The sequence below is a fragment of the Octodon degus genome, unplaced genomic scaffold, assembly GCF_000260255.1.
Source record: "Octodon degus isolate 3935 unplaced genomic scaffold, OctDeg1.0 scaffold00081, whole genome shotgun sequence".
Lineage (NCBI taxonomy): Eukaryota > Metazoa > Chordata > Mammalia > Rodentia > Octodontidae > Octodon > Octodon degus.
The window spans coordinates 3,246,330-3,260,574 of NW_004524657.1; the positions used below are offsets into that span (position 1 = coordinate 3,246,330).

At 44.0% G+C, this 14,245-nt stretch overlaps 1 protein-coding gene across 1 annotated transcript in view; it reads left to right on the forward strand.

Annotated features, from left to right (window-relative positions):
• LOC101590493 (dpy-19 like C-mannosyltransferase 1) overlaps nt 1-14,245 on the forward strand; it is a 104,244-nt gene that overhangs the window by 47,784 nt on the left and 42,215 nt on the right. The window contains exons 8-9 of the mRNA XM_023721293.1: nt 3,702-3,759; nt 12,067-12,158. Coding sequence (XP_023577061.1) covers nt 3,702-3,759; nt 12,067-12,158 — 150 coding nt within the window. The remainder of the gene's footprint in view (nt 1-3,701; nt 3,760-12,066; nt 12,159-14,245) is intronic.

Consider the following 14,245-nt stretch of genomic DNA (forward strand, 5'->3'; position numbering starts at 1 on the left):
AAAAAAAAAAAAATTAAAAAAAAAATGTCTGATGAGGTGGTCCAGGCTCAGGATGGGAGAGAGTTCAGTGTCAGGGACACTAATTTTGATTTATTGAAAGTTTATTCACTACGTGGTAGTGATCTCTCAGAATTGTCCTTATAAAACAGAAAACTTCTTCCTTTCTTAAGTTGTGGGGTGTAAAAGGTGCCAGAAAATAACCCCCCCCACTAGTGAGGTGACACCCAGTCAGTGTAGGTTCCTTAAAGGGACCCGAGCAGCGTCTGTGTTTGGTGACCTGTGGGAGGGTGGGTCCCAGTGGTTCTGTCCCAGAAAAGGTTCTGTGCGGCTGAGGAGGTGGAGCTGGCCTGTGCTAGCCTTGGCCCGAGGCTTGGTAGGAAGGCTTTTATCCTTGGCCCTCCTCACTCTTTCTTTAGTATTACATTCTCAGAATGTTTTTTTTTTTTTTTTTTTTTTTTCATCTTTCTTGTGTTGTACATTGTTTTGGGACATAGTCAGAGGTTGAGATGTCTTTTTAGTTGCTCTTGAGACATTTAAAGGAATACATCTCTTTTCTGTGCGAAGTACTGTGTATTTATCTCCTTCAAATCCTTGATTTATTCTCTTTAGTTTACATACCCTGCCAAATTCTGAAAGTGCTGAAATACTCCACCATGATCAGATTTTATCCTTTTCTCTCTATGTCTAGAAGGTTTAACTTTAGGTATTTGACTACTCTATTTCTTGTTTATATTTTTTATTTAAGAAATACAGTTTTAGCCTGGCAAGCACAGGGTTCTGAGTTTGATCCCTGCTACCAAGGCACAACAAAACAAAACACAATACACTTGCGTAAATGAAGAAAGGGGTAGTGTACAACTGAACAGGCAAATCACTCTTCTGTAAATGAGATCCTTCTCAATTTATGCCATTCTGATCAGAAACTTAACAGTTTGAAGAGGTGACTAGTTAAGGTGCTATGTATGAAAGTTGCTAAGAATTGCCTAAACATTCTTTTAAAACTTAGAGTAGGTGGGTGTGGGGATTGTTCTTTATCAGGTGTTAAAATTGCCATCCTACTATAGTAATATGAATGATGTATGATATAAAAAATACAGAATGAGGCCAACCATAATAGAACAAATTCTAACACTGTAAGAAAATAATATATATTACAGGCTGAATTTCATTTCACTGGGAGCAGGGATGTTTACTTGATAGGATGTTAGCATAATTGGCTGTTTCAAAGAGAAAAAATTAGGGTTCTGCAGATGAAAGATCTAAGTGAAAAATGCCACAATGCTAGAAATCTTAGGAGGCAGTGTGATTTTGAGATGGGGAAGACCTCACAGACCTGGCAGGAATTGGAAGAAGGCACAAAGAAAAATATTGACATACTTCATAAAGTTAAAAAATACTCTTCCTGGCATAAATTATCAATTATATCATAATACTTCATCAAAGTGTATGATAGCTAAGGATCTGTTACTCCCAGGCTATAAGTGGGGAAGCCAGTAATGCAGTAGGGAAGCACAAGGAGGCCACAAACAGGTCATTCACAGAAGGGAAGTCTGTGGAGCAGAACCAAGTGGAGCTCTGAAGTGATGTTCTCAGACGAACAGACCGGAAGCCTGTCCAGACAGCAGTGAAAAGGAAGTCTGTGTCCATGCGAGGGACGGGACGCGCTTTCTAAGCACCAGGCTGCTGTGTCAGCCAGGCCATGGTGGGTAGCTTCCTGTGTGATGCAGGGACCCCGGCTTCTCCTCGCCTCTGTCCTTGGAGAGTGCAAGCACACCATGTCTATAAAAAGAATATCTTAGGTTGCATGTATTGATTAGGGAAGACCTTCATGATTAACTAGAAAAAGAGCAGGTTTCATGGGAATGCATGGAGTGTGCTCACCTTAGAAGTGGTTCTGTGTGGCCGTAGGGGAGCTGTGGGGATGCACCCAGAAGCTCAAAGATGGATGCAGGTGACAGGGATGGAGGGCAGGAGGAGGTCAGCGTCACTTATTTTTAATAAGAAATACTATACTTTTTTGTCTTGTTAGAAAAAGGTCAGACTTTTAAAATGTATTGTTATTGAAAACCATTGAACTCTGTCTTAACCCTTCTCATGTCTGTTCCCTTCTGTAAAATAAGTGTCTGTCTTTTTGCCAGTGCTGGTGCACTGTAATTTTCAGAGGAAAAGTGGGAGAGCCCCGTGGTTACCTGGGCCCCTCACTCTTTCTTCTACTGAAGATGCTTGGGATGCCTCCTGCGAGGACCCTGCCCTTTGTGCCTCCGCCTGTCCAACTTCCTGTCTCCTGTCGGCAGCCTATCGTTCTGGCTACTTCCCAGCCCAAATCCAGTTTCTGTGGCTGTTCTGTTTTGCTTGTGCCCATCCAGTGACAGCCAGTGGAAAGAAATCACACAGTCTTACAGTTAGAGACCCTGCGTGTTAGTGGTCTCACTTCACCCACCCCCTTAAAGACGGCTCATGAACCTGTGGTTCCCCTTGTCCCCTCTGTCCTTACGGGCACGTGGTATTTCAGTCTTCAGACCTCTCTTGCTGTTCCTGCCGGTTCTGCAGCAAATAGCTGAGGGTGCTCCACATGGAAGTAGAAACCATGAAGCTCACACTGTTCTCCTCCTCCTCCTGCTCCTCCTCCTCCTGTTCCTCCTCCTCCTCCTCCTGTTCCTCCTCCTGCTCCTCCTGCTCCTCCTTCTGCTCCTCCTCTTCCTGCCTTGTTAAGGCTCACAGGCCCCTGTCTTTGTGGGGATGTGCTCACAGTGCAGCCCCTCCCTGCCATTTCTTGTGTCCCAAAGAGCAAGTCCTTAGGCCTGTGACCCCTGAGCGGACGGGGCCTTTGACCCTTGTCAGACCTCACTGTGTCAGGGACATGCAGGCAGATGATGGGCAGGGTCCTGGCGTAGATGCCCTGCAGTGTGCACTCGACAGAGGAGAGACTTTGAGGAATGAAAGGAAAGTGAAGTTGTAGCTAACACAGACACAGTCTCTACCCTCTCCCCTGGAGCCAGGGCGGGAAGGTGTTCCCTCCTCCCTGAGCAGGTAGAGGAGTTCTTGCTGGACCCACCAGCTCCACCTGTTTGGTTTTTAAGCAACATTTAGAAGGCTGATTGTCATCCTTTGCTATTTATGTGCTAGGCCACTTTTCTGAAAGCAGAGAAAAGATGAAAGCTTATGTGTATGTCAGTGCTTCCCTAATGTACTCTGAGGAAAACTGGCTTACAGTCTGGCGTGCGAAGCAGTAAATTAGTGTGCTGAGGTGCTGTGCACACTGGTAAGCGTGGGGAGGAGGTTGGCTCGTCCCATGCTGTGACCACCTTTGAACCCTCTTGTACACTTTTCCGTGCTTTCTCCACATGTTCTGTGTCTTAAGGAAAATAGTGCAAGAGAAATAGTGGAGACACAAGTCTGTAGTGCATGCCTGAAGAAAAGAGTGGCAGGTTGCATGCCTAGCGGGGCAGCGGAAGGATTTCTCCATCCCCTTTCTGTTCATTTGCTGTTCTGAGGGTGCATATTTTGAAGATGGCACGCAACTGTTTTAAAGATAAAGTGATTTTCTGGCTAATGATACCTTGGAGGAAATAAACTATTTTGTAAACAGGCCCAGGGGAAATCGGCATGCAGCCGCACCGAGTTACTTCATGGTTCTGTTGGAAGCGACCTGGACATCTCGTTCTGCTCTTGAGTCCCTTTCTCTTGTCCTCTCTTTCCAGTGGCAGCCGGCTGGGAGGCCTTGTGACAGTGTCCTGCTTCTTTTTCAATCATGGAGAGGTAGGTGCTCGAAATAGCTTCAGAGTCGTTCCTGGAAATGCAGATTTCGTGTTTAACTCCTTTTAGATTGTATCTGTACTAGCATTTTTTAAATGTCCATTATTTTGATCTGTATTTATATGTTAGCATTTATTTTCACTTAACTTTCCATGGCCATTTCAAGACCATTTTCTCTCTTGTGTGATACAGTTGATGGGTTTCAAGAAGTAGTGGATCTGCAGTGAAGCTTTATATAATTTTAAAACTATGAATCTCATTTTTAGGGGTAATATAATTGTTTAAGAAGTCTGATTTGGGGAATTGAACCCAAGGTCTTTGCACTGAGCTACATCCCTGGCCCTTGTTTTGTGTTTTGAGATGGGGTTTCACTGAGTTCCTGAGTTGCCCAGGCTGGGCTTGAACTTGCAGTCCTCCTGCCTCAGCCTCCCAGCATGCTGAGATTACATGCACATACCACACTCAGCCACAGATAACACCTTTAAGTATCCTACAGAGGACATTTATAAATGTTTCAAGGCTTTCTAAAGAAAATGGTGTTACGAGGTTCATGAACTTGGATCCAGGCTGCTGGGTTCAGAGCCTGACTGCCACTCAGCAGCTGTCCAGCCGGAGCTGTGTGCTTCAGTGTGTGCCTCTGCGTGCCTCAGCGTTGACTTTGAAAGTGTCACAGGAGAGTCACAGAGATACATTTTATGAATTCATCCTTTCTCACATTTATTCCCACTGACTGCAATATTTGCATATGTGTGTATTCTATCGCTCTTGAGGAGAAGAGATCATAGGTAGGCAATGCTCTTGAATTTTTAAAAATAATTAAGTCACTATGGATATTTATGTGGAACACAGTATTTCGAGTCACAGAAATATGTGGCCTTATGGGTTAGAGCAAAGCAATATGAGGTGGTTGGTGTGGTGCGAGTTGGGATGCTGTGGTTTCTGCTGCCTGTGGGGCGGTGTGGACTGTGGGGCACTGTGAAGCGCGGTTGCTGTGAGCTGCACTTAAGAAATAAGGGCTGAATAATGGGAGAAAGGGGCATTGTGTGCTAACAGTAAGATGCCGGAGGAAAGGCCCCTCGAATGTTTTGGAGCCAAGAGATCGTCAGAAAGACCACTGTTTGAGAAGCACAAAGCCCCGTTGTGTGCCCTCAGTGGACACTGCAGTGGTTAGTTCTGATCTTAAGTTTTTCTTAGAATTTTGCTACTCCTGTGGCACAAGCATCACTTCGCACAAAGTCTTTTTGGTTTTTATCAAAGGAATTCAGACTCTTCAGTTGATTTTTCAGTCTGACAGATTTTCTTTTTTTATTTTTCAGCTAGTTGGTCTTTTAAAGAACGTTAAAAATTGCTTTCTTAGGTAAACTAAATAGAATTAGAATTAGAATTTTTGTTTTCCTGAAATAGCAAAGTAAATGATCACATTTATATAATTTTAAAACTATGAATCTCATTTTTAGGGGTAATATAATTGTTTAAGAAGTCTGATTTGGGGAATTGAACCCAAAGTCTTTGCACTGAGCTACATCCCTGGCCCTTGTTTTGTGTTTTGAGATGGGGTTTCACTGAGTTCCTGAGTGAACTTAGGCTAAACAAGTGATCTTTTTGTGTAAAGATGTGTATTAAAGTTTAGAGCATACACTATAGAGCGTATTTTAAGCAGAGTATGAGTGAGAAAATAAGTAATTGGAAATTTATAATTTTAGATGTGTTTTTAGCTTTCAGATTGTGTGGGGTTTTTTTTTAGACTTTATTTTTTTTCTGATCCTTAAAAATATTACCTAATGTATAGAATATTTTATGAGGCTCACACGTCTCTGTGGAGGCTCACAGGCCTCTGTGGAGGCTCACAGGTCTCTGTGGAGGCTTGTATGTCTCCCTGTGGTGGCTCACAGGTCTTCTCTGTGGTGGCTCGCAGGTCTCCCTGTGACGGCTGGCACGTCTTCTCTGTGGTGGCTCACAGGTCTCCCTATGGCGGCTGGCAGGTCTTCTCTGTCGTGGCTCACAGGTCTCCCTGTGTTGGCTCATAGGTCTTCTCTGTGGTGGCTCACAGGTCTCCCTGTGGTAGCTCACACGTCTCCCTGTTGTGGCTTGTGGGTCTTCTCTAAGGAGGGTGAAGGTCTTCTGGTGACCACTGGTTTTGCTGGTGTGATGATGATGCACCCAAGGTGGCCTCCTCCGTATGGAGCGTGCTCAAGGTTCAGTGAGCCCTGCTCTTCTGTGGGACAGCTACAGTCGATTGTGGGAAATCATTAGTCTGCATTTTCTCTTCATCTATCTGGTTTTCCCCTTTCTCATCACCTTTGGGCATGCTAGTAAAGTAAACAATCACTTTTACCTTTTTTTTGTATTGACTGTTTTTCGTGCTTTTTTTCTGCCTGTGACTGCTTTAGACAGTGTCCCTTTTCCATGGCCCAGCCCTCGCTGTGTTTGGTCTGTCATCATCACCGTTTGATGACAGCTTTCTTTCTGTATTTCCTTTTCAACTTTCCCTCTTAGGACTTCCATTTCTTTGTTGATATTTTTCCATCTGTCCATCCATCCTATCCATACTGTTCTATACATTGTTCTACCTAATTATTATAGTTGGTTCATACATTATCCTCTAATGCCAGCATCTACATTATTTGTGGGTATAACTTTTCTCCTGATTATGGATCATATTCTCATGCTATTTTATAGGTTTTTATTTTGTGTAAGACGTTTTGTACAAGGAATGAAAACTAAACTAGGTCCCAACTGCCCAAACATCTTTTCCCATGTCGTTGAGAATAAGGGTCTGGATTCCTATGTGAGTCCTGCTGAACAAGGCAGGCTCACTGTTAGAATTCATGTCACTTTACTTGAAGTTTCAATGGGGGTCACTTGGCTAAGTCTCCAGCATTACACTGATCAGCTCGGGGTGATCCCAGTGATGTTATCAGTATTTGGCTTGGGTGTAGATTTGCTATGGAGTAGTTCCTTTCGAAATGACTTGCCAGTCAAAAGTATTCCTGGTCCTTCTTGCCTTGAGCAAAGAATTGGACAAAGCAAGCCAGAAACAGTGCCAGGAAGTTCATTTTAAAAGTGAAGGGTGAGGAGGTAAGTGAGAAATGAGGTCTGCAGAGTAAACTTGTGCAAAAAAAGAGAAAAAGAAGGTAAAAGCAAAAAGTACTCACTGTGGCTGAGAAGTCATGACAGCAAGCTTCCATAGCATCTGTCTTCCTTTGTGCCATCTACACCGCATGGAAACTTGAGAGAAGTTCTATTCAGGGGATTCTGGCACTGTCCTAAATTGACAGGCACGGTCATTGTTCCAGCCAGCTCTACCATCCCCTATCTCCTATATCAGATTCCTTTTGAGCTTTCGAGGTCATCCCCACTCATCTCTAGATGACAGTCCAGCAGGCCCAGGAATGTGAGCACTGTAGGAGACCCCAAGATCTGCTTCCTTCTTTCCCTGCTGCCCCAGCTCTGCTGACTTCCGGCTGACTTCAAGTCTTTAGGAAATCTCTTTTTCTATTGATTCCAGCTAGACCTTTCTCTCCTTAATAGATTCACATCTCAGTTGGCTGCGTGTCCCAGGTGTGAAGACAGAGCCAGCAGATGGCACGCATTTGAGCTGTGTCAGTTCTGCTGTGAATCTCAAACTAAAAGCGCAGCCCAAGGAGAGTGCTGATTTCTGTGGCTGTTTTTTCCTTCCAACTTTTTAGTTTGAGAAATTGTGAACCTACAGAAAAGTTTAGAGCTGGTGATTTAACTCAGTGGTATAATGCCTGCCTATCAAGCATGAAGTCCAGAGCTTGATTTTGGTACCAAAAAGAACAACAGAAAGACAAGAAGTTTTTTATTTGCTTTCATTTACTAGTTTAATATCTTGCCGCATTTCCTCCTCTCTGTATAGAATATACACATAGCTATATTCACAGGCACTTTTCTGGCCCATTGAAGATGAGGCACAGACTATGACATGTCACACCTAATGCCTTCATACAAATTTCCTAAAGAAAGGACATGCTTCCATGATCCCCATAGACTTGTCATACTCAAGAAATTTGACACTGATAATTGTACAGTAGTACCTTTGTTTATTTGTTTTTATTGTGGTTTTTTTGAGACAGGATCTTGTATTGTAGTTCAGACTAGCTTTGAACTCACTGTGTAGCCCAGCCTATTCTTAAGCTCATAGCAATCTTTCTGCCTCAGCTTCTCAAGTGCTGGGATTACGAGCACGGGCCACCAGCCACAGTGGGGGCTTAAGAGAGTCCACATTCAGATTGCTCCTGCTATATCAATACATACTTTTATGCTTTTGTTTGGGATCCTGAATCCTACTCACTGCAAGGAGCTGTGTGTCACTTTATCTGCAGGACAGTTTATCTAAGACAGCTCCTCTGCCTCCTGTTTTCTTTGGGGGCATTCAGACTGGGCATTTCTTGTGAAGAATGCAACACAGGCAGTGTAGCTCCTCTGGGGAGTGGGAGACCATTTTCTCCATTATTGACTTTACTGCATTTGTTCAATTTGGTGGATGCAGATTTAGCAACTGTAAAGATGTTTTTCCTTTGACATGGACGAGTGGCTGTGCATCGGTACTCTGGAGTGTCCTGTTCCCTAGAAACACTTCATCATGTGTCTGAGGCGCCCACAGGCAGCCCTCGCATGAGCCAGTGGTCACACTGGCCATCACACGTGTAGCGCCTTCGTTCTTTCACTTTTACCTCCACTTAATAATGGCTGTTTTTATAAAGACAGATCCTCCCTTGCCCTTTTCTTATACTGTTACTATGCATACATGGATTCCATTTGTGTTTTTCATAATCCATTGACATCATAATTCCTCACGATGTTTACAGATTTGCCCAGTAGGACCCCTCCTTTAAGATGCTGCATAATTTTCATACATTAAGATTTGTATCTGTTAACTGTCCAGCTCAGCAGAGTTCACATGTGTCCACAGTCAGTCAAGAGACTGACTGCAGCATTGTTTTTTCCAAAAGTTTTATTGCAAAAATAATGTTAGATTTAAGCATCACAGCTAGTTTTAAGCGCACAGTTATGTGCTGCTAAATCCATTTGTAATGGTGTGCAGCCGTCACCACCGCCCACCTCCAGAACTCTTCCTCCTGAAGGAAGGAAACTCCAGCCTCTTAAAACCACAACTGGCTGGGGAGATGGCTCAGTAGAATAAGTGCTTCCCGGCAAGTGTAAGGGTCTGAGTTCAATTCCTGGTCCCACCAAAAAAAAAAAAAAAAGAAAAGAAAAAAAAGAACCATGACTACACCCCCTGCCCAGCCTCTGGCCACCTTCACTGTAGTATCTTTAAAAAAATAAAAAAATTTAAAAAAAAGACAAAAAACCCCTGTCAGTACATGTTTGTAGTATATCATGTTTACATTCATCCCAGGAGGTTTGTAGGTGTTTCTATGGTTTTATTTGTAATTCTTTTTACTCCCTTTTCCTTCAGCTCTCCCCTCCCTTCTTCCCTTCATCTCTGGAGCCCCTTCCCATTTGCAAAAGATCTTTTTCTGTTTTCTATTACATATATTTTATTTTGTCTTTTAAAAATTATTTATACTTTGGATTTCTCACATAAGAAAAGTTAGGTGGTATTTAACATTCTCTGACTCAAGTTTATCCTTCTCAATGACACAGTAATAGTGCTCCATCTTGTATAAATAACACATTTTCTTGATCTGTTCATCTGTTGATGGACATGTGGACCACTTCTGAGATTTAGATACGTGAACTGTGCTGCTAGAAATATCATGAAGATACCAACTGTGTTAACCCTTGGCAGGGTCTCTTGTCCCCTACCCATCTGCACCCTCCTCATCTTACAAGAGTGCTACTTTTCAGGTCTCTGTCACTGTGGATGCATTTTGCCTGCTTTGGGGTTTCATATAAATGGAGCCGTACTTTCTGATACCTAGCTTCTCTCCCTTGATGTGTTTCTACAGCATTTGTAGTTTTCCAGAGTGCTTGTTGCCACCTCTCGGTCTCACTAGCAGTGCCTGGAAGTCCAGTTTCTTCCACATTCCTACCAGCACTTGTTGCTGGCCATCCTCTTAGTTTTAGTAATTCTGATGAGCAAACTAGGACCTGCAGTTTTGTAGTTTGGGTTTGCGGTTCCTTGATGGGTGCTACTGGGGAGAACTTTGTATGTTGCTCATTGGATTTGGATATTCCCTCTCTGGGTGCCCAGTTAACTTAGTTCCATTGTCAAAAGTAACACTTTCCCCATCAAGCCATGGTGCTATTTTGTCACCTAGAAAGATGACAACAAGGGCTGATCTAGAAATGCAGTGTGTGTTTAAATTTAAAAAAAATTGCAGTAAAAGACACTTCAGCATGAGTGCCCCTCAAAATCTCCCCCCTCCAGCACACACACTTGAAACACACTCATCCCATCATTCTTGCCACTTCTGAAGCAGTTGTGAAGTCCTTTTCATGAGTGGTTTTAGAGGAAGTGTGACATCGTTCCTATAAAACCTACAGTGACACAGTGAATGCTGCTGCTGAGTGCCATCTGTGGAAAGACAGGCTGGGAAAAGCATGATGCTGTGTTCTTACCCACTGCGGTCCTAGATCTGGTCTCTTGTGACTTCTGCCTCTCTCCCTAAAGTGGAGAGGACCATGAAAGGGGAGACAGTTTGGATGGATGCATGATATCAAGGGAACACAAGTAAAGACCCTCGGGAAAGAGGATTTCTAGGACTATGTCAGGGTGTGGCAAGAATGCTAGGATGAGCAAGGGAGAGTACACTGAAGTGGATTCATGGCAATGTGCCTTTTATTATAATGATTTTTTTTTAATTTAAGCATTCACCCCTGTTTTTGGTCTCAGATACTATATTTCTTTTTTTTATTTTAAAGAGATTCTGGGCTGGTGAGATAGTTCAGCAGATTAAACACCTGCTTAGACAAGCACAGAGACCACAGTTCAATCCCCAGCACCACATGCCCCACCCCACCCCAGTCCCCCAGGCATGCTGAGCCTGAGACTGAATTCGGGTGTGGTGGTGCACAGCTGTAATCCCACTGCTGAGGAGGCTGAAAACAGGAGGATCATTATGAGTCCAGGCTGAGTAGTGAGGCCCGGTACCAAACATATATAAATAAAAAGATTAATTAATTAAAAAATGAGTTCTAAGTTTTTCTAGCTTTTCCATCCTAGTAAATTAGTCTTTTTTTTTTTTTTTTTTTTTTTTAATCTCTAAGGCAGCATCATGCTATGTTAAATATTGTGACTTTGTGAGTTTGCTCTCTGGTAGTAGAAAGCAAAATCTCCAGCTGTTGCCATGGCTATTCTGGTCTTTCGTGTTTCCATGTAAATTTTAGGATCAACCTGTTATGGTTGCTTGCTTTCTTAACTTATACACAACTTGTAAACAATTTTATTTATTTATTTATTTATTTATTTTGGCAGAACTTGGGATTGAACTCAAACCCTTGCACCTCCCCGGGAAGATCTTATTCCACTGAGCCATCTCCCCAGCCCCTAGCCATCTCCCTGGCCCCTTGTAAACAATTTTAATTTTGATGGCTTTGAAGCTCTAAGTCAATTTAGGGAAAACTGGCACTCTAAATATCTTGAGTCTCTCAGTTCCTCAGCAGGGCTGTGATCCATCTCTCTGTGTGTCACTGTGTCCTTTGTGTTCCTCAAATCTTCTGTTGGTGAATGCCTTGTTTGTTTGTTGTTTTATATATGTATTTTCCTTTAGCTCTGGAACATTTTCTATAGAACACAGAGCATTCCAGGGTTGCCTTGTACTTCCTTTGCCCAGATATAGATAGAATTAGCTGTTGCCCGAGGAATCCTAGATCCTACTAGAAGAAATGCTATTTAATGACCACAGTCTGGATAACCCATTTCCTGGAACATACAGAATTTCTGTGTGCTGAGAATTCTGTGCACTCCTAGATCTTTTGAAATACATCGTAGATCGTTGTGAGCAGTGCTCAACCTTCCTCCCAGCAAGCTCACTACGGGGTGTAAGTCTCCAAAGAAGTGACTCGCTATGCCAGAGAGACAGCTGCCCTCGCCCTGCTCACATTAACCCAGCTAGCGGTCTGCCAAGCCGCCAGTGAGTGCTGTGAGGGCAGACAAGGAGGGCGGAGTGCGCCCACGATGCGCACTCTCAAGCGTGTGTACCTCAGCACTGCTTCGCACTTCCCAGCTTCCCTCCTTGTGGAAAGCCTGGTTTCATAATGCACCATTTACATTACGTGTGAGGAGAGCTTCTCCTTGCATGTGTAAGTGGAAGCCTTCCCTTGGGTGTCCTAACACGAATTTAGCAAGCATGTCACATGGTCTGAATGTTCTCTTTCCAGTGCACCCGTGTGATGTGGACGCCACCTCTCCGGGAAAGCTTCTCGTACCCATTCCTTGTGCTTCAGATGTTGCTGGTGACTCATATTCTCAGGTAATTTTCACTTATTCTTAAATAATGTACTCTACAGTTTCTTAAGTTTCCAAAATAAAATAAGTAAATGGCATTGTGATTGAATTTGTATAGATATTTTAAGACCAAGACTTACAAATACTTGGCACCAAATACATTTCGTCCATCTGCCTCTAGCCCTCTTCCTTTTTCCTGACTGGTTCATGAGACTGCTCCTGGATTGCAAACCACCCCTGCATCTCCACCTCCGCTGTCCCAAATCCTTTCTGTTGTGTTGAGAGAAAGAGGGACTGGTCATGCTAGACTTCATCCCATGAAAGTCAGTCCTTTGAAACAAAGAGCAGGTCACTGGCTCAGCATAATCAGGGGTGTTCATACCCTGAGAGCTGCCTTCCTGCCTTCTCAGCTTCTCTGAGAATCGTAGAGCAGGAACAGAAGGGAATCCTCCCCGTGGACCACAGGCTTGCTAGGAGAACTCCTGCTGGACACTCAGGACCAGGCCAGGTGCTCCCATGTTCCAGCTGCCTCAGGTAGTGACTTCATGGCTGTACCCCGCTAGCTGAGCTGCAGCTCATGTGGCCTCACTCCACAGAGGAAACTGAGCAAAGCGTGGCAAAATCTGAGGTTGTCTCAGACCAAGAACCACAGGGCTCCGCTGGGGTGGGAAGGTCCTTGTGGGTCTCCTGTGCTGAGCCACTGGGCTCCTGCTGGTGGATCTCAGCAGGACTGGGGCTCCTGGTTTCTTGTGTGTTGTCTGGAGAAGGACCTTTCTGGGTGCAGAGGGCAGTGGGTTTACATGGTGAGCTTCTAAAGTACACAAATGCCAGCTGTACTGCATCCCCTGAATCTTTTCCTCACAGGCTCTAACACCTGCGTAGCACCTGCAGACACAGGGAGTGTCTGTGGATTGGTCGCTTCTGCCCTGCCCTCTGCTTCCAGGCTTCGGGAGGGTGTGTCCTGGGCACATGGCCCTGGAAGGAGCTGCGTGGGCAGGGCTGCTTTCTACCCAGAGGGAAAGCGTTTGCTGGGGTGCTGGCCTGGCATAGACACTTCTTCCCACCAGCCTGGGCCTGGGCAGTTGATCTTTGATCCTCTGCTGGCAGACCCTACCCTCCACCGCCAGAGCCATGGGGGCAGAGGCCTGCAGGCACACTGCCTTCACACTGCTTTGTCAAGTATTCACATATTGATTAATTTATTAGCACATTTGCTGTCCTTAATGTTTACACTTCATGTAGGAAGTAAGTACATGTGTTTAATGTGTTTTTCTGTTCTCCTTCTCCACTCCTCACTACAGCCCTCCATCTCTAGATCCCCTTCTCACTTACAGAAGATCTATTTCCTTGTTTCTATTATATTTTGACTTTCTCACATAAGAGAACCCAAGTGACACTTTAAGCTGTGTGTCTGGCTTGTTACACTTAATGTTACGGTCCTAAGGTGCACCCATTTTCTTACAAATGACTTGTTCATCCTTCTTTATGGTGGAGTAGCGCTCCACTGTGTATGAATACCACACTTTCTTTCTCTGTGCATCTGCGGATGGACATAGAGGCTACTTCAAAGATTTAACTGCTATGCATCATTCTGCTATAAACATGAATATGTGGGTGCCTTGTGTATGGTGACGTTAACACTTTTGGGAAGATGACTAGAAAGACAACAACTGGGTCAAATGAAATTTCTAGTTTTATTTTTTCCGGAATCTGCCTACTGATTTCCATGGTGGCTGTACTACTCTCCATTCCCCGCGAAAGCGCAGGAGGCTTTTCCCCGTATTCTCCCTTGCATTTGTAATTGGGATTCCCTGACGATTTCTGCTCTTCCCGGGGTAAGGTGGAATCTTGGCATCGTTTTAATTTGTATTTCTCTAATTCCCCACAATGTTGAACATGTTTTCTTGTACTTAGTGGCCATTTGCTCTTCTAAGTGTCTGTTCATTTCCGTTGCCTTTTTTTTTAAAATTTGGTCTTTTATTTGGGTGAGTCTGATTCTTGAAGTTCACTGTAAGTTCTAGATACTAGTTCTCTCCCTGAGTTGTAGCTGGCAGTCATTCTTCCCATTCTGTGGGTTGACACTTCAGTCCTCAGTTGTCCCCTTTGCATTGC